This window comes from Haematobia irritans, chromosome 3 (genome assembly GCF_050003625.1).
Source record: "Haematobia irritans isolate KBUSLIRL chromosome 3, ASM5000362v1, whole genome shotgun sequence".
In the NCBI taxonomy this organism is placed as follows: Eukaryota; Metazoa; Arthropoda; class Insecta; order Diptera; family Muscidae; genus Haematobia; species Haematobia irritans.
This window is the reverse complement of record NC_134399.1, coordinates 183,468,801-183,494,784: the sequence shown is the minus strand read 5'-3', so window position 1 is coordinate 183,494,784 and position 25,984 is coordinate 183,468,801. Positions and strand designations below refer to the sequence as shown.

Below are 25,984 nucleotides of genomic sequence, written 5' to 3'. Positions count from 1 at the left end.
AAAGAAATAAAAAAATTAATAAAAAAAATATATTGGCGGTGTTGATGGCTGAACATAGTTAGATGCGTTATTTCGTTTTCCAAACAGCAAAAGTCATACATGGAAAGTATGTGGCTAGTATCTAAAGGAAACGGAATAGATGTAGCATTAGGTATACTAAGTGGAAAGAAAATGGCGAAATAATCCCTTTTTTTGTATGTGTATTTCTTTCCCATAAAGATTTCTGCCAAAATTATTATTTCTATTGATCTTAATTACGTTTGTTTTTTTTTTGTCAGATTTTGTTTACTTTTTGTGTTCTTTTGGGAAGCAATGTCATTTATTTGTTTTTGTTATCTAAATGTTTATGTTTCCTTTGAATTAATTACTGTTTCACATCAGTTTTTGTGTTGGTTTGTTTAGTTTTATTAAAATTTTAACCATAATCCCTATTGGTTTGTTTGTTCTCAGGTAGTTTAACCAATAATAAGTCCACAGCCTAATCTAAATTGATTTTTGGTATGATTCAAACGTCCACTTAATGCAAATGAAAATGGCAATGGTTGCAATCGCTTCTCTAATACACCACACACATTCCAATTGGTGTCAAACGAACCTGAAAATTAATAAAAATTAAAATTATATGTAATGTGTATACTGTTAAACAATTTGAAAATATTCTAAAATTAATCTAATCTAAAACAAGTAAGGAAAGTCTAAAGTCGGGCGGGGCCGACTATATTATACCCTTCACCACTATGTATATCAATATTTTTGGTATTATCTTAACACCTTCAAATTTGTTAGTAACTATATAAAGGTTTATATTCCCATATACAAATATTTAAATATGGACCGATTTGGACAACATTTTGTTTAAACTTTCACAAAATGTATAGACTCAAAATTTAAATTGGTTGATGACCGGGATCGACTACAATGTTAGTAAAAAAATATTGAAAATATTTAAATTGCCTAAAATTTCGCAAATCTTCGTTTTCGATTTATAGGTCGATAACAGGTTGGCTGATAAAGTCCCCGGTCTGACAAAGAAAAACACATTTTTTGTCAAAATTCCTTTTTATTATTCAACATAGTTCCCTTCAAGAGCGATACAACGATTATAACGACCTTCCAATTTTTTGATGCCATTTTGGAAGTCCTCCTTCCGTTTTGCCTCAAAATAGGCCTCAGTTTCGGCGATCCTTTTGAGGTCTGAGAACAAGAAAAGGTCGCTGGGGGCCAGATCTGGAGAATACGGTGGGTGGAGAAGCAATTCGAAGCCCAATTCATGAATTTTTGCCATCGTTCTCAATGACTTGTGGCACGGTGCGTTGTCTTGGTGGAACAACACTTTTTTCTTCTTCATATGGGGCCGTTTTGTCGCGATTTCGACCTTCAAACGCTCCAATAACGCCATATAATAGTCACTGTTGATGGTTTTTCCCTTCTCAAGATAATCGATAAAAATTATTCCAAGCGCATCCCAAAAAACAGAGGCCATTACTTTGCCAGCGGACTTTTGAGTCTTTCCACGCTTCGGAGACGGTTCACCGGTCGCTATCCACTCAGCCGATTGTCGATTGGACTTAGGATTGTAGTGATGGAGCCATGTTTCATCCATTGTCACATATCGACGGAAAAACTCGGGTGTATTACGAGTTAACAGCTGCAATCATCAACACGTTGTTTTTTCAAATGTGAGCTCGCGCGGCACCCATTTTACACAGAGCTGCCGCATATCCAAATATTGATGAATGATATGACCAACACGTTCCTTTGATATCTTTAAGGCCTCTGCTATCTCAATCAACTTCATTTTACGGTCTTTCAAAATCATTTTGTGAATTTTTTTGATGTTTTCGTCGGTAACCACCTCTTTCGGGCGTCCACTGCGTTCACCGTCCTCCGTGCTCATTTCACCACGCTTGAATTTTGCATACCAATCAATTATTGTTGATTTCCCTGGGGCAGAGTCCTGAAACTCATTATCAAGCCAAGTTTTTGCTTCCACCGTATTTTTTTTTCCTTCAGAAAACAGTATTTTATCAAAACACGAAATTCCTTTTTTCCATTTTTTTTCACAATAACAAAAGTTGCTTCACAAAAGACGCTCTATCTCACAAACTAATTGACTTACAGACGTCAAATTTTTACACGAATCATTTGAAGGTTGGCACTATATAAAAATAATATGCATTTAATACTAGCGACGCCATCCATGTGTCAGACCGGGGTCTTATCAGGCAACCTGTTATAGACTCAAAATTTAAATTGGTTGATGACCGGACCGACCACAAGTTAGTAAAAAAATATTGGAAATATTTAAATTGCATAAAATTTCGCAAATCTTCGTTTTCGATTTATAGGTCGATATATACGACTTAGAGTATGGGTATATTTGAATAATTTTTGCGACTTATCGACAAACAGGTAGGTATTTTGGCCATATTTGCTAAAATCGGAAAAACATATATGGAGGCTTTGTCTAATTCCGAGCCGATTTTGATAACATTTGGCACACATGGCTAAAATTGTAATTGAACTCTCAGTGCAACACATCAAAATTTTCGAAATGAAAATTTGGCCTTCATTGTCATATGAATCTAAATCGGGCGAAAGATATATATGGGAGTTATTTCTAAATTTGAACCGATTTTAACCAAATTTGGCATGTGCTGCATGAATGTTAGTCTACTCTGGGAGCCACCGTGGTTCAATGGTTAGCATGCCCGCCTTGCATACACAAGGTAGTGTATGCATCGATCGAACACCAAAAAAGTTTTTCAGCGGTGGATTATCACACCTCAGTAATGCTGGTGACATTTCTGAGGGTTTTCAAAACTTCTCTAAGTGGTTTCACTGCAATGTGGAACGCCGTTCGGACTCGTCTATAAAAAGGAGGACCCTTGTCATTGAGCTTAACATGGAATCGGGCAGCACTCAGTGATAAGAGAGAAGTTCACCAATGTGGTATCACAATGGACTGAATAGTCTAAGTGAGCCTGATACATCGGGCTGCCACCTAACCTAACCTAGTCCTACTCTCTGTGCAAAACTTTAAGTAAATCGGCGTGAAATTTTGACCTCTGGGGCCATATAAGTTCGTATCGGATGAAAGATATATATGGCATCAATATCTAAATCTGAACCAATCTCAACTAAATTTGGCATGCATAGTAAAAATGTTATTTCCATTTTCTGTGCACAATTTTAAGTAAATCGGAGGAAAATTTTTATCTACCGTGGTCATATCTGTAAATCGGACGACAGATATATATGAGAGCTATATTTGAATCTGAACCGATTGGACTAATATTTTGCAAAATTTACGAGATTCACAAAATATTCGATTATACTAAATTGGAAGAAGATCGGTTGATAAATACGTCATTTATGAACAGAATCGGTTATAATAAGCTATATCAAAATCTGAACCGAATCAATAGGGATCGTCTTTGAGCCGAAAAAGGACCCTATGCCAAATTTGAGGACGATCGGGCTAATGCCCAAGCCCGGCCTTCATTTTGTAAGGAAGCTTTGTAAAACACACCTTAAGACAAAAAAATGGGTAAAATAAAAAGAAAACTTAGTTGAAACTGTTCAAGAGGCTTTGCAGCATATACTGAATTTTACCGTATAAATGTTTCTTGTTTACTTTTCTTGCTTTCGTGTCGTTAACTTTGAAAATTTAATCAGCTGGCCAAAAATTGGGGCATTAGAGGGTTAATTATTTGTAATAATGTTATTGGCCTTGAAGGCTTTATATTACAATAAAGGAATAAATAAATATGAAATAAATAAATAAACTGCGAGCTGGCCTTTGCACACAAAAATACATCAACAGACAGACAGACGGACATCGCTAAATCGACTCAGAATTTAATTCTAAGCCGATCGGTATACTAAAAGATGGGTCTATGATTACTCCTTCTTGGCGTTACATACAAATGCATAAACTTATAATTAACATAGATTTATAAATTTTTCGAACGCCCCTTCCGACAGTTAGGGCCTCGTCCCCGTAACGTAGCGACAGCGTACACACCATGATCCGATTTACGATTTATTGTAAATTTTATTAAGGCATTTAAATAACTTTAGATATTAATTTGGTGATACAAGGCGTTGAAATTTGTTTAAAAAAAAAATAAAAATATTAAAAAAGAAAAAAATAAAAAACAAATCTTTTGTCATTTTTTGGTCAATATTTTCATTATTTACCTATTTTCCTTTTAATTTTAAGTCGTTATGTTATTCATAAAATATTTATATTATATTTTTTGTAGTTTTATTGTAATCTATCAGCCTTACGGCTTCAAATTACAAAATTGAGCAAATAAATGAAATGAAATCCGACCATTATTTAAATTGCTAATCTAAATATGGAATGTTCGTACTCTTAAATAACACATAAGTTTGGCTGTGGCTTTGTGGTTAACAGGAGGCTAAATTATTTTGAATCTAGGATCAATCCTATGGGCGGAAACGGAACATTTTCAAGGACCTTATATGTACACATACCCCAAAACCCTTGAAAAAATCATTACTGGAAAAATCAAGAATGAACCGACGGATCAACTTGAAAGGCATATCGATATTGAAGACATATCGGTTTTAAAAACGATTTCGATTAACTATTAATTATTAGGTATTAATAATTATTATGAAATTACTAGATATTAGTAATAAGGACTATTTTAATAAATTTATTTTAGATATTAAGTCGACACTTGATTTCCTGCGAACCAAGTAAATTCGGAGAGATATGAAGTCCTGCATGTTTGCATACAAAATAGTGTCATTATAATATAAGAGAAATAAATGAATAGAAATGAATGGAAAAATCCGGGTTGTGGACAGCGACGGAGAAAAGGACTCACCAGCCGGTTATAAAGATCTTTACTAGGCATTTGGATATGTTATTTTTCTACGTTTAATAACATAATAGGCAATAGAGTGGATTTGAGTTGTTTAATCTACTCACTAAGGTAAATTGAGCAAACAATTTCGTATTGAAATAACTAAAATTGAATTGTTTCTGATACTTACACATTTGGTACTGTAAGTTAAGATCAAAGACAATAAACTTTAGAAGATGGGAAATTGGATTGTGTCATACCAAATGTTGCATTGACGACACTAGGTCCATACACGTGTATGTACTTTACAAGTAGTTTTTAATCAAATTGTTCTCAGTAGTTCTATACAATATCTTTAGATTTTCGAAATTTCCATAGACATTAGGTTATACCACAATTGTCTAAATTTCTAGCCTAAAAGATTTGGCTTCTCTGCTCTGAAGTGTCGACTTTTGGAAAATTCAAAAGTCGATTTTCCAAAATTGTAAAGGCTCGATGGACAACGTTTCTGTTAACTAATCATTGTGATGTTCCTTCACACAATATTATTGATGTGAATATATCAGAAAATATCGTGATTTCAGATTACAAGGAATTATTTCAAAAGATATTCCATGATAGGCACACTTCTATTTAATAAACTTTGACAGTAAATTTTCTGCCTTAACTCACCTCTGAAAACGAGATCAGCTTTTGGTAAATCCACTTGATAACCTAATGTAGCAACAGACTCTTGCATTCTCAAACTTGTTTCGACTTCAACGCCAAGTTGTAATTGTTCACTAGCTTTTTGATAATAGCACAGGTGTACACCACCTGGACCTAGAGTACCAGACCATACCGAATCACCATCAGTATAACGACCCACAGCGGAGAGTACAGCAATTTGACCACCGGGAACATTTGGACCATACTGATACGCCAGTTCAGCACCCAAAGCGATGCTTTTGGTTACCGATTGCAAGTAATGACCCACAAAGACACCAGAATTATTGAAAATATTGGGATTGCCAACAGTTAAAGAGGCAGTGAAATCATCGCCACGATAATCTGTAGTCAACTGGGCGGCTGTAATTTTTGATTCTTGAACCTAGAGTAAAACAGCAAATATGAGGATTAGGGATATGTAAGGATTTAAGTAGCACAATCCAACCAACCTGTGAGGCAAATTTACAACGAACGCGAGGTGAGAATTGATGTATGACATTGGCATTTAAATTACCCGAAGGATCTATATCGCCCAGTAATACGGGAAAAGCTTCTGAGGGGCTGTATTGTTTGGTTCCCACATAAGTAGCACCAAAACGATAGCCACTTGGCTGTGTGCTGCATAGGTTGAGTGTGTGCGAAACCTGGAAGTGATTACTTAGACCCTTGTTTAACATTACCTTTGCCCCCTCAAAGGTCATTGCTTGGATATCTGCAAGATATTTGTGTTAAACCATAAAATTACATAAAACTCCAAATGTTTCATTCACTTTTCCTTTCACGAAATTCGTTTTCCGCACATGTTGTAGGTTATGTCATCAGCAGAATCAATAACCCCCATCGTGCGATTCTAATCGGCAGCATATTTACATACCTTTACATTTTTTATGCAACTCCTCCACAGTGCCGGGATTATCCAATTTAACATCTGCAAGTGGTGCAGGTGTGTCCACAGCGCCAAATCCAGCTGGAGCTGATGGTGGGGCAGGAATACCCGATTTAGCCGCTTTATCCAGAGCAGTTGCTGCGCTGCTCGGCGCCGACGATGCTGCCATAACATTACCCATTTCGATGTGCACGATTTCTTCGTTCTATGCTATATTTACACACACTCACAACACAACTGATGGCTTACTCCAATTATCAGTCACAAATATTTTCCGACGTGGAGTTTTATTTTCAATGTTTTGACTGAAAGGTATTTCTATTTCCTTTATTAGCTATTTACAGAAAATTTTTTCGTTATGTTGTTTTCTCTCCGATAGGGAAAATAGGAAACCTTTCATAAAAATGGTTCAGTTTGACAGGCGCAATGTGACATACATGGAATTGCCAATCGCATTTAAAAAGAAATTTTTATTAGGACGTTACCAAAAAGGGGACGTACAACTTCACACATGGCCCGCTCATATGATATTTTCATTTGTAAGATTTTTGCACAAGGCATATTAATTAAAGGTTTAATATGCCTTGATTTTTGCACAAGGCATATTAATTAAAGGTAAAGTCACGGGCAAACGTGTGTACACCCCATGATATTTAGAAAGTCAAACTAAAATGGCAGGTCACTTAAGTTGACATTTTGTGTATGTGTAGTTTTGTTGTATTGTAATATTTATGTACATAAAGAATGTAAACAAACCTACTAAACGTAAACAAAGCCTTCGACAAGATGAATGTCGATATTAGTCACTTGATTGCATGACTTTACCTCTTTAATATGCCTTGATTTTTGCATGGCTGAACAGGAAGGTTAAATCCATGGCTGAACAAGAAGGTTAAATCATGGGGCCATATGATTACAAGTTTTTTATTTCGACCAAATTTTAAGATGTCAAAATCATATGTTTATGGTGATTGCAGCTCTCCAAATGACACTGCATAGCAAATGCATCTCAAACAAACTCGCGCATTCATAGCTGGAGAATTGTTCAAAGATGACTTGAGTATCTTGATAACATATTCCAGACCCAAAATACCACGCACATCAGTTTTTAAACTGCATCATAAACTGTTTTTGTTAATAGATGGCGAATATCCATTTGACTGACTTCCATTATTAACTTTGGTCTCATATCGGCGTTCCTCGGATGAATTATCCACTTCACAATAACTCATAGTTGACGCAATTAAATTTGAACCTTTCCCAATAAACACAGGATTAGCGTTTTTCAAATGCAACAACTTTTCAGTTTGAGGGTAAATATAATTTTCAACATAAATTCAACTTGACTTGAAATAGCTCATCTTCAATACATCTTCAAATAGTTTGCGAATTACTTCCAATTTGCCAAAATGTTGACGAAATCTTTAAAAAGGTGTTGAAGATAATATGAGAAAACTTTGACAAAACACTACCCTGAAATGCAACGAAAAAACCACATGGTTTTCAATACTACTTTGGACAACTAAGTTCGTGGAAGAAATACAAAAATGTGGAAATTTTTTAATAATCAATTGAAATTGCTTATAATAATTGGTAAGTAAAATTAAAACACGAAATGAAAACTTTAAGGAAGTCACTAAAATCAAATCTCTTTACAGACAACTAAAATATTTGGATGCTGATTCTTGGACACATTAAGAGGCTGGCCGATGAAAAATGACAGTGGCTTATCGAGAAGAGAAAGTTTCCATAAATCAAAGTGCAACCAAAAAAACTTGGTATTTATGCTTTTCCATATCAACAACTACTGGATGATAATTCGCATCACATCGATAGTTTAATTTACATCGCATCATCGGTTTAATTTGTTATTTTGTGAATTGAAATTGCTGCAAATTTATTCCAATTATCTGGTCATCAAGTTCCTGAAAATTGCCAGTATTTTAATAACAACAATTTTGTAACACCAACGTTCTTGAGGAAATCACGAAGTACAGTCAGTTGGAAGAAATACAAATTGGTAAGTCAAAATAAAAAGTGAAATGAAAACATAATGGAAATCACAAAACTCGATTGTTTTGCAGAAAACTAAAATCATTGGATGGTATATTCTTGGAAGATGTTGGCCGATGAAAAACCGATGAAGGGAACAACAAAGAAAAGTTTTCAGAAAACTTACAAAGTGCAACCAATTAAAACAAAGTGCAACAATTCCTATATCAAGAACTTCTGGATGAAAATGTGCATTACATCAATTTACATCCCGTCATCAGTTTGATATTTTGTGATTTACTCTTGCTGGAATCTATTCTAACACACAAGCCAGCAAGTTCCTCGATAGTAATTATTTCAAATTGCCAGGATATTAATTAATAGTTATTTGACACCAACATTATGGAGGAAATGGAATTATACATGTAAAAATGTTTAAGATATTTAAAGTTGTATTCATAGTTTTATTTATTAATACGTTTAATAAGATAATTACATTTTGATTGGTATTATATTATTATTTTTATATATTATTAATGTTATTTTTAAGATTATTATATTTGTTAACGAAAAAAATAATAAAATTTACAAAATCTCTAGAAATTTAGTATTGACTTTCAGTTAGAAGTAGGATTGACTTTCATACAAATTGTGGTTTGAAAGTATTCGCAACAATGCTAATTTTTTATTTTTATCACATTGAAAACTGTTTGAGAAATTATTGAGTAGCGATGCATTTCAATTTGAGGATTACAATTGAGAAATTATTGCTATTGTGTTGAATTTTACTGTTGAGGGTAATGTCTGTTTTTTGTTGAGAACGCGATTTTCTCAACAATTTCTCAACTTGAATATTACCCTAATCCTTTGAAAAAATGTTTGAAAAATTATTGAATTTTAGTATTTTTCAAACGTTTGTGTTTATTGGGACAGTTCTTTTAAATAACGACAATCTACAATTTATTTACTATGACTTCTCACTTTACAATTCGTTCACACTGAAGTTATTCGTTTGACGCTTTAATTAAGACTGACTCGTTAGCAGCATGCGAGCGCTTTTATATATGGCGGTGTGGCAATACGAGAACATTCTGGTAGCACTACAATATTCTGGCAACGCTAGAACATTCTTAGACAATGCTAGAAGGATCTACGACCATTAAGTTGTTCATCTGGTGGCTGCCAAACACATACACACTCACATAGATATATGCTCGCATTACTACAACAACAACAATAATGACAATAGACAATGAGATGAAATGAAATGAAATGCAGAATAACAAAGCAAAGGGGTTGCTATTCTATGAGAGAGAGTAAGAACTAACATTACGGTAAGCAAACAAAAGAACATAAATGAAATTCAGGAAAATACTAGAAAATGAATAGATGATTCCAACAACCCTGCCAACATTTTTTGAATTTGGGGACTCTTTTGAGAATCCCCACTACGTCGAAAACAATCATATACGACATCAAAAACTCGTCGGAAAAGCGCCGTCACTATTGAGAAGTTGTACCACGCCAAGTTACTACAAAAATGTTTCGCATGAGTGCAATTATTAGGTGCCTTTATAGATCAATTTAGAACGACGCCAATAAGGGACCCTCCAAACAATCAGAAAAATTGCATTTTAAGATAGTTGTAAAAGAATCATTGTGGTCGAGTAAAACACGTTTGTTTAGATATTTATTAATTTGATTAAACATTTACAAATTCTTAAAAATATAACATTTATAAATACCACTATCACATTACATTTAACATAATTTTTGGCATTAATGATGATGTTGAGTTACAAGTAGCGAGTTACATGTTGCTGCGTCTATCAACCAGTGTTTTTATTCCATGGAGGCAGCGTGTCTGTAAAATATCTGAAAAACAATCACTTTATTCCATTTGGAAAATCACCAAATTGTTCACCAATATACCTTTCACAATTTTAAGCGTATAATCTATGTTTTCAGAACTTTATTTTCGTTTTTATTTAATTAAAATATAACAAGCTGGTTGCGCTTGGCGTTTCACAAAAAAATGGCTTTTTTAACAGTAGGGATGGCAAATTACTTGCATGTACTTTTTGATGTACCTTTTCATGATGGTTGAAGTGACATTTACGAGTCTGTGGTAACGATGAGGTTGAAATGGAACTTTGAAATGCTGGCAGGGAAGTGATAGCGAAATTTGATCGTTACAATTTGAAACTTTAAATTAACGGAAACTAATTTAAATAAACTTATATCTATAATTATCAAATTCGTAACAATATTTTTGAGAGGTTAATTAAAACGATGAATTATAAAAGAAAATTCTTAAAATCTTTTATTGGGTACGAATGCAATATGAAATAGTTTTTAATTTAGTTTTGTGTTTAGTTTTTGTTAAATAGCTATTTGAGGCAGCTTTTTAATTTACTGTTATGTTCTTTTCAAAATATTTAAAGAATCCCGAAAAAATTCCGGTATTTTCAAATCCTGAATCCCGAAATTTATAAAACTCGATCCAAAAATCGTCGCAAATGCGCCGTCACTATTGAGAAGTTGTACCACGCCAAGTTACTACATTAAAGCAACGCATGAGTGAAATTATTAGCTGCCTTTAGGCCGGTATGCACCTCTAGCGAAAAATTTCATTCCCATAAGAAATGCATTGCTATTTATGCTAACGAAATTTTCGGTAGCGTTCAATTTCGTAAGCTGGTACGCACCTCTAATGAAAATAACAGGGTTGTCAAAAGCATATTTTGGCAGCAAACATTTAATTTATTACAATCATTGTGTGCGTAAAAGTTTTAAAAGGTCTGTAAATAATAAACAATTTATTTGAGGAATATTTGGAACATATATTAACAATTTTTAAAAGCGATTAGCTGGTTTAAAATTTGTGTACACAGCCCTGTTTTTTTTTTTTTTTTGTTGTAGACTTAAATAAATTTTTGCTACCGAAAATTTCGCTAGAGGTGCATACCGGCCTTTTTTATATAAATTTAGAACGACACTATACAGTGATAAAATCGAACATTGAAATGGTGACATGGTCTACACCTTGACATTTGTTCTCTTATTTGTAGAACTTATTTTTAGACAGTATCTCATTAACTAGATTGTCTTTGTTAATTTTATGCAAACCATCGTTGCCAACGTTTAATATAAAATTCCCAAAAAGTCGACCAATAAAGAGTACAGTGTGAACGGTGCTTTAAAGCTGGATTTCGAGCCAAATGTGAACGTACGATAAAAAAAGGTATTATTGTTTATTGGGGCATCTTATATGAACAGCTGATGATTAATTCCGACACTGAAATCATGTTTGCGCGCGTAATTAGCTCCGTTCGAGAACCCCATAATTTTTGATAATTATCACAAATTTTTACTGGAAGTCGTTCGTTTACATCAAAAAGCCAGCAAAAGAGAGTCAGAGAGAGAAAAAAAATGACAGTTCTAGCTTAAATATTTTGCAAGTTTTTGCTAGAGATTTTTTCTCCAGTAAAATCTTGCAAAACCTACCATTTGTAAGAATCAGCTGTTCATTTTGTAAACAAGTTATTTAAAGATACACTCTTTTTGCTGTGGTCAATGTAAGTTTTAACAAAACTTGTAAGTACCAGTTATAAAACCCCGGACAAATGGAAATTACTACAGAACATTCGATTGGGGATGGTACCCACTCCATAGAAATGCAAGGTAAATACATTAGCTTTTTGAGTTATTACAAAGATAATTATACAAAATAATTAAAGGACCTGCAACTGCTGTGTTAGCCACCGTAATGCTTTTAATGGAATCATCATCATCGGAGAGTGAGGATGAGGAGAATGAAATTATTATACACATGTTAAGAAGGGAAAGCAACATCTTCCATAAAGGCATGGCTATATTCCAAGAAAAAAATAGGAGAAATTCAATCAAATCATATATAGAAGAAACAGTTCCAAAATATAATAACGTCGAATTTCGTTCCCACTTTCGAGTTTCACGAGAAATTTATGAATCGCTGACAAATCTCTTTTCCAAATGGCCCCACTATGAAATGCTTCGTTCCGATAAACGAATTCCAGCAAATGTTCAAGTTTTATGTTTTTTATGGTTTGAATCTTGCAGTTTTCGAGATCTGTCTGATCGATTCAATATGTCCCTTTCAACAATAAGCGCTATAATAAATAGGGTGTCTTTGTTTTTTAGCAGTTTGAGTCCAGAAATTATACGATGGCCGTCAGATGAAAAGAAGGAGGAATCATCTAAATACTTTGCAGAGAAATGTATGATACCAAAAGCTATAGGTAGAACTTTGTACAGTTTTGTTTTTAAATTATTAATCCAATGTTTCCAATTACAGGTTGTATTGATGGTACCCATGTAGTCATTGACCCACCAAAATCTGGAAAAGATGAATATATTGATAGAAAAGGGAACGTAACAGTTTGCTTACAGGGAATATGTGATGAACGCAATAATTTCATAAATGTATTTGTCGGATATCCTGGATCATGCCACGATAGTTGGGTTCTGAAGAATTCACCAATATATAACAAGTTACCGTCATATTGTGGAGGTTGGACATGTCTACAAGTTTAGACTTTCCTTAATTCTTTATTTTCAGATTATTATTTACTAGGTGATTCAGCATATCCTTGCAATAAATACATCGTTACACCTTACAAGGACAACGGGCATCTTAGAAAGGCTCAAAAAGAGTTCAATATGAAACTGAGTACTGGTAGAATTAAAATTGAACACTCATTTGGAATACTAAAGCAACGATTCCGGCAGTTATACTACTGCAAATTGCGAGGAATGAGAAAACTTTGCCATTTTATAAGAGCCTGCTGTGTTCTTCATAACATTGCTAACGAAGATGGTATGCATTTTGAGCCAACTGCATTCCAGGAAGAGGAAGAAGATTTTATGGATGATTATCCAGATAACGACAACATTTCGCGTGGAGATGACGTGCGAAACGCAATATCAAAATCAATACAAGATGTACTTACTACAAAGAATTAATTTTAATTTATTTAACTTTTAATTATAGTTCTACATTTAAAAATATAGTAAGGTAATCATATCGACTAGAGAATACAGCAATCCCTCGATTTACGTCGCCTCGGTTTACGTTGTTTCGATTTACGTCGTTAAATTTTTTGTTTTATCTACCTTATATGAATATTGTTTTTAAGAACTCTGAATCCAAATCTGCATTTGTTTTTTTTTCTATCAGCTCGATTTTTCGAGATATACCGTTATGTTCAAAATTAAGACACTTCCGCTATATAAATTGGAATAACTTGAAAACAGTTCAACATATTAAATTAAAAAAAATCAGAAAATCCCTAGCAATATTCTCTTTTAGCCGTCTTTACATTGTTTTTCAATTTTTCAAGTAGTTTTGGAGATATCGTTCAAGGAAAGACGGCTAAAAGAGAACATTGTTAGGGATTTTCTGATTTTTTAATTTAATATGTTGAACTGTTTTCAAGTTATTCCAATTTATGTAGCGAAAGTGCCTTAATTTTGGCCATAACGGTATATCTCGAAAAATCGAGCTGATAGAAAAAAATAAATGCAGATTTGGATTCAGGGACCTCAAATTACTAAAAATTCACTATAAATTTCAATAAAACGAGGGATTACTGTATTTATTTCACATAGAGTAATACTATTTATTTTTATAAAAAGAAACATTTTTTGCACTGTTAATTATTTTTTGTGAATATTTCTATTACAAAGACGAAATAGAAAAAAATAAAAAAATTCATTTACACTGAAAATTATTTTAAAACTATTTCATTTCACTAAATAAAACATATTTTGTAATTTTCATGTTGTATTTTAAATTTTAGAAATATGGTGAAAATACCAAATGTTCATTTTGGTTAACTAAACTGTAAGTTAGAAATTGATAAATTAAATATCTTGGAAGTATTGATAAACAAATTATTTTTTCAATATGTTCACTAGGGTTTCAAGCAAATCCACTTTCTTCTTCTCCAGAGCTTCTTTTCGTTCGGCACGTTCTTCTCTTTGTTTCATACTTTGTTCTAATGTTTGTTGTAGAATTGCATCACTCTCTTCTCTTTTTTTTGCATGTTCTTCAGACATGTCTATGAATTGTTGAAGGGCTGTTTTCCGTTTTCTTGATGATGAACTACATGGATCTTCGAAAAATATAAAAAATATTATAACATGAAAAACCTGGTTAAGTGGACCCAAGACTCAAGTCCGTATTGCTACGGGCTTGCTGGCATTGTGATCTATAAATCTACATCTAAATTGAGAAACAAATTAGTCCTGGACGGTATCGTTTTACTACCAATAAATATTACAATAGAATGATGACGCATGCAAAGAATATGTATCGACATTGAAATTTGTTATAGGATCACATTACACTCAAAATCTACATTTCAGATTTGAAATCTACTTTTTATAAGGCAAATGACAGTTGAATCTAGTAAAAGTGGATTTTGAAATTGTAATGTGAATGAGGTATTAGAATAAATAATAACAAAACGTCATTAACCGAATTATTTTCGAAATAGGACGATTTTTTCCGTGTAAGGCGTGCCCTTAAAATTCCAAACGAAATTTTTGTACCTGTTTCAGATAAATTTGGGCCTTCGATGAGTTTTAAATCCGCCGAAGACACTTCCGCTTCACTGTCGAGTACAAAATCTGGATTTATAGACTTTTTTTCCTGCAAAAGATCGTCCAATTCGCTGCAAAACGAAAGGACATAATGCTATTAGATTCTTAACAAACATGTGCATGCATTTTTTAATTTACCTTTGATAAGGGCACGTCTGCCTATTCCGACCAGTCTTAGAGTTGTAAAGTTGTGTGCGTTTGTATTTCCGTTCCAAACTGAAATACTTGGTTTCCACTTGTTGAGAATTGAAATTGTATCCAAGTGAACACAATTCTTCTGAAATCTTTATCCACATTTGTTTTTTATTTTTTAGGCTGGCCGATTTTCCCACTTTTGGCCGTAATTCTTTCACTTTGGATATCAAAAATTTTACTGCTGGCTCAATCCACACGGACTTCCCGGTTCCTTCATCGTCGTTGGTGCAAGTGATGACTTCATTTTCAACGTGGAACTCTTGGTGGGGGTAAAGAAAGTCATCTTCACTCTGGGTGAAAACTACTTCCTCAAAACTATCACCAGCAATTTCGTCCACCACATTTTGCTGGTATTCCTCATCTGTAAAATGTCCGAAAGTTACATTTTCTTGAATTTATTTATTTCTTGTATCATACTTACCGAAAGAAATTCTTTTGTATGTTCCCGGTGAGCAAATTACGTCCAATTTTCTTTTATTCATTTTTCTTGGTTTACGTATTTGAAACATAAAATACAATCATCTGATCTGTTTTATTTGCAAGTTTTTACTGGATGGCGTTCGCGTACTTTTTGTGGCAAGAGAGCAAAAACAAAGCAAAGAGAGTAAAAACGGTTTTTACTCTCTTGCTGGTTTTTACTGGATATTTTTTACTGGAAAAGTACGCGAACAAATTATTTCAAATTGCCAGGATATTAATTAATAGTTATTTGACACCAACATTATGGAGGAAATGGAATTATACATGTAAAAATGTTTAAGATATTTAAAGTTGTATTCATAGTTTTATTTATTAATACGTTTAATAAGATAATTACATTTTGATTGGTATTATATTATTATTTTTATATATTATTAATGTTATTTTTAAGATTATTATATTTGTTAACGAAAAAAATAATAAAATTTACAAAATCTCTAGAAATTTAGTATTGACTTTCAGTTAGAAGTAGGATTGACTTTCATACAAATTGTGGTTTGAAAGTATTCGCAACAATGCTAATTTTTTATTTTTATCACATTGAAAACTGTTTGAGAAATTATTGAGTAGCGATGCATTTCAATTTGAGGATTACAATTGAGAAATTATTGCTATTGTGTTGAATTTTACTGTTGAGGGTAATGTCTGTTTTTTGTTGAGAACGCGATTTTCTCAACAATTTCTCAACTTGAATATTACCCTAATCCTTTGAAAAAATGTTTGAAAAATTATTGAATTTTAGTATTTTTCAAACGTTTGTGTTTATTGGGACAGTTCTTTTAAATAACGACAATCTACAATTTATTTACTATGACTTCTCACTTTACAATTCGTTCACACTGAAGTTATTCGTTTGACGCTTTAATTAAGACTGACTCGTTAGCAGCATGCGAGCGCTTTTATATATGGCGGTGTGGCAATACGAGAACATTCTGGTAGCACTACAATATTCTGGCAACGCTAGAACATTCTTAGACAATGCTAGAAGGATCTACGACCATTAAGTTGTTCATCTGGTGGCTGCCAAACACATACACACTCACATAGATATATGCTCGCATTACTACAACAACAACAATAATGACAATAGACAATGAGATGAAATGAAATGAAATGCAGAATAACAAAGCAAAGGGGTTGCTATTCTATGAGAGAGAGTAAGAACTAACATTACGGTAAGCAAACAAAAGAACATAAATGAAATTCAGGAAAATACTAGAAAATGAATAGATGATTCCAACAACCCTGCCAACATTTTTTGAATTTGGGGACTCTTTTGAGAATCCCCACTACGTCGAAAACAATCATATACGACATCAAAAACTCGTCGGAAAAGCGCCGTCACTATTGAGAAGTTGTACCACGCCAAGTTACTACAAAAATGTTTCGCATGAGTGCAATTATTAGGTGCCTTTATAGATCAATTTAGAACGACGCCAATAAGGGACCCTCCAAACAATCAGAAAAATTGCATTTTAAGATAGTTGTAAAAGAATCATTGTGGTCGAGTAAAACACGTTTGTTTAGATATTTATTAATTTGATTAAACATTTACAAATTCTTAAAAATATAACATTTATAAATACCACTATCACATTACATTTAACATAATTTTTGGCATTAATGATGATGTTGAGTTACAAGTAGCGAGTTACATGTTGCTGCGTCTATCAACCAGTGTTTTTATTCCATGGAGGCAGCGTGTCTGTAAAATATCTGAAAAACAATCACTTTATTCCATTTGGAAAATCACCAAATTGTTCACCAATATACCTTTCACAATTTTAAGCGTATAATCTATGTTTTCAGAACTTTATTTTCGTTTTTATTTAATTAAAATATAACAAGCTGGTTGCGCTTGGCGTTTCACAAAAAAATGGCTTTTTTAACAGTAGGGATGGCAAATTACTTGCATGTACTTTTTGATGTACCTTTTCATGATGGTTGAAGTGACATTTACGAGTCTGTGGTAACGATGAGGTTGAAATGGAACTTTGAAATGCTGGCAGGGAAGTGATAGCGAAATTTGATCGTTACAATTTGAAACTTTAAATTAACGGAAACTAATTTAAATAAACTTATATCTATAATTATCAAATTCGTAACAATATTTTTGAGAGGTTAATTAAAACGATGAATTATAAAAGAAAATTCTTAAAATCTTTTATTGGGTACGAATGCAATATGAAATAGTTTTTAATTTAGTTTTGTGTTTAGTTTTTGTTAAATAGCTATTTGAGGCAGCTTTTTAATTTACTGTTATGTTCTTTTCAAAATATTTAAAGAATCCCGAAAAAATTCCGGTATTTTCAAATCCTGAATCCCGAAATTTATAAAACTCGATCCAAAAATCGTCGCAAATGCGCCGTCACTATTGAGAAGTTGTACCACGCCAAGTTACTACATTAAAGCAACGCATGAGTGAAATTATTAGCTGCCTTTAGGCCGGTATGCACCTCTAGCGAAAAATTTCATTCCCATAAGAAATGCATTGCTATTTATGCTAACGAAATTTTCGGTAGCGTTCAATTTCGTAAGCTGGTACGCACCTCTAATGAAAATAACAGGGTTGTCAAAAGCATATTTTGGCAGCAAACATTTAATTTATTACAATCATTGTGTGCGTAAAAGTTTTAAAAGGTCTGTAAATAATAAACAATTTATTTGAGGAATATTTGGAACATATATTAACAATTTTTAAAAGCGATTAGCTGGTTTAAAATTTGTGTACACAGCCCTGTTTTTTTTTTTTTTTTGTTGTAGACTTAAATAAATTTTTGCTACCGAAAATTTCGCTAGAGGTGCATACCGGCCTTTTTTATATAAATTTAGAACGACACTATACAGTGATAAAATCGAACATTGAAATGGTGACATGGTCTACACCTTGACATTTGTTCTCTTATTTGTAGAACTTATTTTTAGACAGTATCTCATTAACTAGATTGTCTTTGTTAATTTTATGCAAACCATCGTTGCCAACGTTTAATATAAAATTCCCAAAAAGTCGACCAATAAAGAGTACAGTGTGAACGGTGCTTTAAAGCTGGATTTCGAGCCAAATGTGAACGTACGATAAAAAAAGGTATTATTGTTTATTGGGGCATCTTATATGAACAGCTGATGATTAATTCCGACACTGAAATCATGTTTGCGCGCGTAATTGTTTCATTCAATAGCTTGTTTTTGAATTCTTCGTCATTCTATCTTTGGCAATTGATGTAGTATGCCTCCAAAAAGGAAGAGAGGTTCTTCAGCTGTTGTAAGTACTTATTTTGGTGAAATTTTTTATGCAAAAACTAAACTTATAATTACAGGACTCTTCGTCATCGGCCAAGAAAGCTAAGCCAAACGAGTCTGAGAAATTGAATGAGAATTGTCCCGTTCTTTATGTTGAATGTTGCCGTTCTTGATCCGTGTTTCGTAGACGGGCAGAAGCACTGCACCGTGAAATAAACAATTTGTTAACTCCTTTAAAACCTAACTTAGAATTACAATTAGCTATTAATGCCGATGGTCCTCCAAGAAGGGGTGCTTTTGAAGTAGCAATTGCTATGACACCTTCCGATAATGTTGATGAACGCAATCTTATTTGGACGGGTGTAAAACTCACCCCACGAGCACAAAAATTTCCAGGTGCAGAAGATATGGCTGAAGTAATAAAGAAATATCTTGATATAAAACCATCCGAAAAAGTCCTCAAGAAACAAGCCTCCTCAAGCGAAGAAAGCCCGTCTCAAGATAAGGCAGATGTTAAGCCCATTGCTAGTGATGAGGATGAGAAGCCACAAATATCTTCTAAATCTGAGTCCTCAAAAGGTAAGCGTGGAAGACGCAAGAAGAAATAATTACTTGCAAAGGAACGGACCATCTCCATCGTAGTACTTAGGCTCTCAGTCGTTTGTATTTTACTTTTTGTCATGTATTGCACTTATGACTTTGTTAGTGGTAAAACCTTTTGGAGCCCTTTCAAACGAAACTTTCGCAAGTGATGAATAGTGATGCAAAAACTGAGAAATTTGTATACGTTGGGAAAACTGTTCATTAATAAAATGTTATATCATATTACAAGTTTATATGTTTAATTGATAGGGACGTTGATAACAGTTTGTACAATTTTTCTCCATTCGGCTACACGTTTATCTGAGCTTTCTTATGGTCTTGGATTTGAATAAGATTCCAAACATTTTCCATTACGTATTAATGAGTGCACTCATTATTTCAATGATAATGGACTGTCCTAGGTCCAATGCTATCCCTCATTGAATGAGATAACATTAAAATAATAAAATTTTTAATAATTTAGTGGCGTCGAGGTTTTTCTCTATGGGCCTTATTGTGATTGCTTTTCTTCTTGATTTGATGATATTCACCCACTGTTTGATTTAGCCTCTCAGCGAATACTGCTAACATATTTGGCCAGTCCTTTTTACTTAAATTTTTTTGGGAGTCCTCTCAATATTCGACATTTGTGAAAGTGGAAAGCATTCATGAGATGTTTGATATCTTATTACATTAAAATTAGCCTCTTAAGTGCACAGAAAATGTGGAAAACTTTTAGTCGTCCAAATTTCATTTAAATATATGAATTAAAAACCATTTCAAACCCGATTTATACTATTGTACAATTTTTCTCCATTCGGCTACACATTTATAAGAGCTTTATTATGGTTTAGATTTGGAAATTGGGAATTCCAATCATATTTTCCATTACGTATTAATGAGTGCACTCATTATTTCATTGATAATGGACCATCCAATGCTATCCCTCATTTCTCTATGGGTCTTATTGGAAGCAATTGCTTTTAGTTCTTGATTTGATATTCAGCCACTGTTGGCTTTAGCCTCTCAGCGAATACCGCTAACATACTTGGCCACTGCCTTTAACTTAAAAGTTTCTTGGTGGTTCTCTCAATGTTCGACGTTTATAAAAGTGGAAAACATTCGTGATATATTAAACTTAAGTGCACAGAAAATGGGTAAAACTTTTAGGCGTCCAAATTTCAATTAAAAATATGAATAAAAAACCAACATTTCAAACCCAATTTATACTATTGTCAAATAGAAGCAAAATTTCACAAGAAAATACAAAAATATGTTCAGATTTTGACACAGCTCTCGTATGAAACTACATAGAAAAGTTTCGAGTTGAAAAAATTAAAGGTATGCGAGCCTTTTGGCGTTCGACTGACACTAGTATAAAACCTGCAAAATTTTAATGATACATTCACTATGAGCCAAATTTAATTTAAGTTGTCGACAATTATTATTAATTTGTATGCAAGGCCTGTATCTCACTGGAACTTTTGGCAGTCTAATAAGAAGTCGCCCTTACCCTCTGCTGTAAATTGAACTATATTTATTATTTTCTTTTTTAAATTGGAATTATTTTTCATATTTATTTATAGTGTCTCTGATCATTCAAACACGTAATATATCTGTACTTGTCTCCAACAGTATATGATTTTCATTACATTTGGAAATATTCTCTTCCACCTCATTTCCATCCACAAGCTATTTCTCCTTCTTCTCCGCCGATAAAGAATTAAATAAGCGATTAACTTCATTGGCCACCTGCTTGTCGACGACAAAACCATTAGCATCAATGAATTGTGCACAAGATTTTACACTAGTTGCTTCTCTCAATGATTTTGAATCTTTAACAGAAAGTACCAAGGTATATTTATCATCGTATTTTTGCATATCAGAGCTAGCTTCCCAAGTTCTCTGAGATCCATTGGAAGTTTTTTCAACGGCCACGGCAAATGTACCTTTTTCACGGAATGTTGTGTGCAATGTGAGAATTCCCATTAAGGCGAAATAGGCAATAACGCATAGCATTAGTACCGGTTTAGATTCTGGAAATGGATGTGTGAAATCCCAGCAGTGGGCCAAGACTGCAACGCCTACAGCTAATGTACAGAAAATCAAGCGAGTGTTGATCAAACCAAATTGTTCTTTCAATTGTGGACGGGTACAAAATAGGGCATTTTTAACAGCATCATCGAGGGCATGTTTCACGGCAGTGGCATCCCATTTGTTGATTTTAACCTCCTAAAAAAAAAACATTATTTTGTTTGACATTTGTGGTCATAAAAAGAATTTGCAAAACCCATGACGTGGTGTCTTAAACATTGTTTGTTTTGCGACCATCCACCGTTTACGATGCACTTTGCAGCATACCTCTTCAACAAACTGCACTTTTTCATTGGTTTTTGACATCGCTTCTTTTTATTTAATATCTATTTTAATATCTATTATAATGCCGATGAAAAATGACAACGCGACACTTGGATATTTTGACAATATTTTTGAAGTAATTGAAGAAGAAGAAGTAAAGAAGCATACTCCGCATACACTCATACAATATTGACAATATTTTTGAAGTTCAAAGCCAGTAGATGTAAACGGCGAGCAAGCCGTCTCACAATATATAGCATCTATCTTGAAGCCGATAATGCGGTGTTCTTGTGACTTCTATATTGCGTCTTACACACAATAAGCTTTTCCGGACGAAATGTCTGTGTTTGTAAAGAATCTTACAGTGTGTCCAATCGATACGACAATTCGTTGATGACTAAATAATCAGTAAATGTGTTATCGATCCCATAAACATGCAGCAGTATCGATTATGCCTTCACAATTTATTAAGTTTTTGTCTCTCTTGTTTCAAAAATTTCAAAAAATTTTTTCAAAAATTTGACTTAGCACTTTTACACATCAAGCTAACGATATGACATTTGTTTATATCTGAAGCACGGTATGCCAAAATTCCCGTTGAATGACATTAGTAGAATTTTGTCTTGTATTTTTTATGGTAGAAAAATGTAAACCATCAATAACAACGCCTCACAGAATGTCGGTAGCAAAACCACCAATGTACATCTTGATAAAATATTTCGTAATCAATACATTGGATCTTTTTCATCCATAATTTCACTAGAATTGATAAAAAACAACAACGCATTTCTTGGGGGTAGCACAAATGTCGATAAATTTCGGAGATGTCTGCCATCGCATTGGGAATGACAATATATTTCTTATTGGTCGATCGGTAAGCAGCTCTTACGAAAATTCATATTGCATGCCAATAATACAGTTTTGTCATGCATTTCTTATGGGAGTAAAATCCCTGCCAACATTTTTTGAATTTGACGGCGCTTCTGAGAATCCCCACCATATCGAAAACAATCGTATACGATATCCAAAACACGTCGGAAAAGCGCCGTCACTATTGAGAAGTTGTACCACGCCAAGTTACTACAAAAAAGGCATCGCATGAGTGCAATTATTAGGTGCCTTTATATATACATTTAAAACGACGCCAACAAGAGCCCCATCAAACTATTAGAAAAAGTGTATTTTAAGAAAGTTGTAAAAGAATCATTGTGTTCAAATAAAATACGATTGTTTAGATGTTTATTTATTTGATTAAATATTTATAAATTCTTATAAATATAACATTTATACGAATATCACTTCACATTTAACACAATTTTTTGCATTAATAAAAGAATGATGTTGAGTTTTAAGTAGCAAGTTACATATTGCAGCGTCTATCGGCCAGTTTGTTTATTTTCGATGGAGACAGCGTGCCTGGAAAAATATTTTAAAAACGATCACTTTATTCGATTTGGAAAGTCGAAAATTATTCACCATATACCTTTCACAATTTTAAGCGTAATATCTATGTTTTCAGAACTTGTTTTTCGTATTTATTTAAATAAAATATAACAAGCTGGTTGCGCTTGGCGTTTCACAAAAAATAAAATGGCTCTTCTAACAGTAGTGATAGCAAAATACTTTCATGTACATTTTGTACTTTTTGATATGCTTCCCCCATCACAGTTCGCGATGGTTGTGGTGACATTTACGAGTCTGTGGTAGCGATGAGGATGAAATGGAACTTTGAAATGCTGGCAGGGAAGTAGCAAGTTACATGTTGCAGCGTCTATCAGCCAGTTTGTTTATTCTCGATGGAGGCAGCGTGTCCGAAATTGTTTTCAGCACTTCATTTTCGTGTTTATTTAAATAAATTACAATAAGCTAGTTGCGCTTGGCGTTTCACAAAATATAAAATGGCTTTTGTAACAATAGTGATGGCGAAATACCTTCATGTACATTTTGTACTTTCTGATACGCTTCCCCCCATCACAGTTGGCGATTGTTTTAGTGTCACTTACGAGTCTGTGGTAGCGATGAGAATGAAACGGAACTTTGAAATGCTCGTAGGGATGTAAACAATGGATAACAACGGCTCACGAAATTTTCGGTAGCAAAAATACCATTTTATTTTGGGTAGCGGAAGTTTGGTTAGGGGTACATACCGGCCTGGTAGCGGAAACATCATTATTTCTTTTGTTGTGAGTTATTATCGATTGTGTACATTTTGCTGCCATAATAAATACATGAAAGACTGTGTTATTGGCACGAAAACGACATTTCCGCTAGACGTGCATAACGGGTTTTATTATCAGCTGTTTTTTTTCGGCTCTCCCTAAACTGTTTCCCATCACTGGTGCAAGAAGAAGATTTACACTTTGTTGTTTTGAAAGTGACACGAAGACAAATATTTTAGATTTTTATTTATTTAAATAAATATTGTTTAATAGTAAGACGTCGGAGTCTTCAAAAAAAAAAAAAAAAAACAAGAAAACAACTTTCCAAAATGTCAGCCATCGAAGAACTACAGGCTAAATTAGCCGAATTGAAACAAGAACTTGAACAACAACGTAGTGAAAACCAGAAGGCTCGTCAGAGAATTGAAAAAATGTCTGCAGAGGTTGTGGACTCGAATCCCTACAGCCGATTAATGGCACTTCAGCGTATGGGAATTGTCAAGGAATACGAAAGAATACGTGACAAAGCTGTAGCAGTGGTGGGTGTGGGTGGTGTTGGTAGTGTCACAGCCGATATGCTAACCCGTTGTGGTGTTGGCAAATTGATTTTGTTCGATTATGACAAAGTTGAATTGGCCAACATGAATCGTTTATTTTTCACACCTGATCAAGCTGGACTATCAAAGGTGGAAGCGGCTGCCAAGACCTTAACATTTATTAATCCTGATGTATCGATTGAGACGCACAACTACAATATAACAACCGTGGAATCATTCGATAAGTTCCTAGACACCATAGCTCATGGAGGTTTGCAGGCAGGACAACCTGTTGATTTGGTATTGAGTTGTGTTGATAACTTTGAGGCTAGAATGGCTATTAACACAGCCTGCAATGAGCTCGCTTTGAATTGGTTCGAATCAGGAGTCTCAGAAAATGCAGTTTCCGGTCATATACAGTTTATCCGTCCAGGTGAAACGGCGTGTTTTGCCTGTGCACCACCCCTCGTTGTTGCAGAAAATATTGATGAGAAAACATTGAAACGCGAAGGTGTATGTGCTGCCTCTTTACCCACAACAATGGGTATAACAGCGGGAATGTTGGTTCAAAATACCCTGAAATATTTACTTAACTTTGGCGAGGTATCAGATTATTTGGGTTATAATGCCATGAATGATTTCTTCCCTAAAATGACTTTAAAACCAAATCCCCAATGTGATGACAGACATTGCCTGGCAAGACAAAAAGAATTTGCAGCTAAGCCTAAACCTGTTAAGGAAGAAGTTGTGGAGGAATCCAATCAACAATTACACGATGACAATGAATGGGGTATTGAATTAGTTGATGATTCACAGCCTACAGAAGTTCCTGCCAAAAACCAATCATCAAATGTTTCGGAGGGTTTACGGTTAGCCTATGAAGCCCCGGTACAGGATTCGACAACAAATGAAAATACAGTTTCAGCTGCAGATGTCAGTTTGGATGAATTGATGGCTCAAATGAAATCGATGTGAAAACTGGTTGTTGTGTGCCTTTGTAAGAGAGAGAATGTATCTTTTCTATTTGCTACTATTCCATTTTTGTAAAAACATTCATTATTTATAGCTAATTGTTCAAAGTTTCGTATTTTTGTGGCGTTTCGTATTTTTTTTTACAAATAAAACATTTAAAGTTTATAGAAGAAAGACAAAAACCATCTCTCAATCTTCAATGCCAACCTTCTTATTAGTTGTGAATAAATACGAAAATGGTATATCATTTTAAATTTGCTTTATCTTTTTTACAAGGACTTGGCTGTTTTGTGATGTGGGAAACTTTCGACTTTTCAAAATTTGAAAAAGTCCACTTTTCGATTATTGCAAAAAATCGACTTTTCGACTTTTTCCAAATTTGAAAAACTG

At 33.8% G+C, this 25,984-nt stretch overlaps 5 protein-coding genes and 3 long non-coding RNA genes across 8 annotated transcripts; 3 read left to right on the top strand and 5 right to left on the bottom strand.

The window, feature by feature from the left end:
- Positions 1-381: 381 nt before the first annotated feature.
- On the bottom strand, positions 382-6,759 carry LOC142229636 (mitochondrial import receptor subunit TOM40 homolog 1-like). Its single transcript, XM_075300214.1, has 4 exons — positions 6,424-6,759; positions 5,999-6,261; positions 5,514-5,931; positions 382-595 (listed from the first exon to the last, which is right to left on the bottom strand). Exons 1-4 carry the CDS (start codon positions 6,614-6,616, stop codon positions 456-458), a joined length of 1,014 nt encoding a protein of 337 aa, XP_075156329.1. The 5' UTR covers positions 6,617-6,759; the 3' UTR covers positions 382-455.
- A 591-nt stretch (positions 6,760-7,350) lies between these two features.
- Positions 7,351-9,030, top strand: LOC142229482 (uncharacterized). Its single transcript, XR_012720414.1, has 4 exons — positions 7,351-7,748; positions 7,818-8,028; positions 8,094-8,455; positions 8,520-9,030. It is a non-coding gene; the product is annotated as an uncharacterized LOC142229482 (long non-coding RNA).
- Positions 9,031-10,084: 1,054 nt separating this feature from the next.
- LOC142232186 (uncharacterized) lies at positions 10,085-10,588 on the bottom strand. Its single transcript, XR_012721053.1, has 2 exons — positions 10,360-10,588; positions 10,085-10,302 (listed from the first exon to the last, which is right to left on the bottom strand). It is a non-coding gene; the product is annotated as an uncharacterized LOC142232186 (long non-coding RNA).
- A 3,645-nt stretch (positions 10,589-14,233) lies between these two features.
- On the bottom strand, positions 14,234-15,923 carry LOC142229624 (uncharacterized). The gene is made up of 4 exons (XM_075300199.1): positions 15,689-15,923; positions 15,211-15,628; positions 15,022-15,143; positions 14,234-14,582 (listed from the first exon to the last, which is right to left on the bottom strand). The coding sequence occupies exons 1-4, from the start codon at positions 15,774-15,776 to the stop codon at positions 14,362-14,364; spliced, it is 849 nt and encodes a 282-aa protein (XP_075156314.1). The 5' UTR covers positions 15,777-15,923; the 3' UTR covers positions 14,234-14,361.
- Positions 15,924-17,245: 1,322 nt separating this feature from the next.
- On the bottom strand, positions 17,246-17,749 carry LOC142232226 (uncharacterized). The gene is made up of 2 exons (XR_012721063.1): positions 17,521-17,749; positions 17,246-17,463 (listed from the first exon to the last, which is right to left on the bottom strand). It is a non-coding gene; the product is annotated as an uncharacterized LOC142232226 (long non-coding RNA).
- Positions 17,750-18,853: 1,104 nt separating this feature from the next.
- LOC142229621 (selenoprotein BthD-like) lies at positions 18,854-19,818 on the top strand. Its single transcript, XM_075300197.1, has 2 exons — positions 18,854-19,009; positions 19,065-19,818. Exons 1-2 carry the CDS (start codon positions 18,974-18,976, stop codon positions 19,593-19,595), a joined length of 567 nt encoding a protein of 188 aa, XP_075156312.1. The 5' UTR covers positions 18,854-18,973; the 3' UTR covers positions 19,596-19,818.
- Positions 19,819-21,078: 1,260 nt separating this feature from the next.
- Positions 21,079-22,097, bottom strand: Spase25 (Signal peptidase complex subunit Spase25). The gene is made up of 2 exons (XM_075300196.1): positions 21,931-22,097; positions 21,079-21,801 (listed from the first exon to the last, which is right to left on the bottom strand). The coding sequence occupies exons 1-2, from the start codon at positions 21,967-21,969 to the stop codon at positions 21,262-21,264; spliced, it is 579 nt and encodes a 192-aa protein (XP_075156311.1). The 5' UTR covers positions 21,970-22,097; the 3' UTR covers positions 21,079-21,261.
- A 2,177-nt stretch (positions 22,098-24,274) lies between these two features.
- Uba5 (Ubiquitin-like activating enzyme 5) lies at positions 24,275-25,848 on the top strand. Its single transcript, XM_075300195.1, has 2 exons — positions 24,275-25,615; positions 25,654-25,848. The coding sequence occupies exon 1, from the start codon at positions 24,416-24,418 to the stop codon at positions 25,595-25,597; it is 1,182 nt and encodes a 393-aa protein (XP_075156310.1). The 5' UTR covers positions 24,275-24,415; the 3' UTR covers positions 25,598-25,615; positions 25,654-25,848.
- The last annotated feature ends 136 nt before the right edge of the window (positions 25,849-25,984 follow it).

Coding starts and splice junctions, on each gene's coding strand:
- LOC142229636 (XM_075300214.1), bottom strand. CDS start 6,616: ATGGGTAATGTTATGGCAGCATCGTCGGCGCCGAGCAGCGCAGCAACT. Junction 6,262..6,423: donor GTTGCATAAAAAATGTAAAG/GTATGTAAATAT, acceptor AATATCTTGCAG/ATATCCAAGCAATGACCTTT. Junction 596..5,513: donor AGCTGATCTCGTTTTCAGAG/GTGAGTTAAGGC, acceptor ATTAATTTTCAG/GTTCGTTTGACACCAATTGG.
- LOC142229624 (XM_075300199.1), bottom strand. CDS start 15,776: ATGTTTCAAATACGTAAACCAAGAAAAATGAATAAAAGAAAATTGGAC. Junction 15,144..15,210: donor CAGACGTGCCCTTATCAAAG/GTAAATTAAAAA, acceptor TTCGTTTTGCAG/CGAATTGGACGATCTTTTGC. Junction 14,583..15,021: donor CCCAAATTTATCTGAAACAG/GTACAAAAATTT, acceptor TATTTTTCGAAG/ATCCATGTAGTTCATCATCA.
- Spase25 (XM_075300196.1), bottom strand. CDS start 21,969: ATGTCAAAAACCAATGAAAAAGTGCAGTTTGTTGAAGAG. Junction 21,802..21,930: donor AAGTGCAGTTTGTTGAAGAG/GTATGCTGCAAA, acceptor TTTTTTTTTTAG/GAGGTTAAAATCAACAAATG.
- Uba5 (XM_075300195.1), top strand. CDS start 24,416: ATGTCAGCCATCGAAGAACTACAGGCTAAATTAGCCGAATTGAAACAA.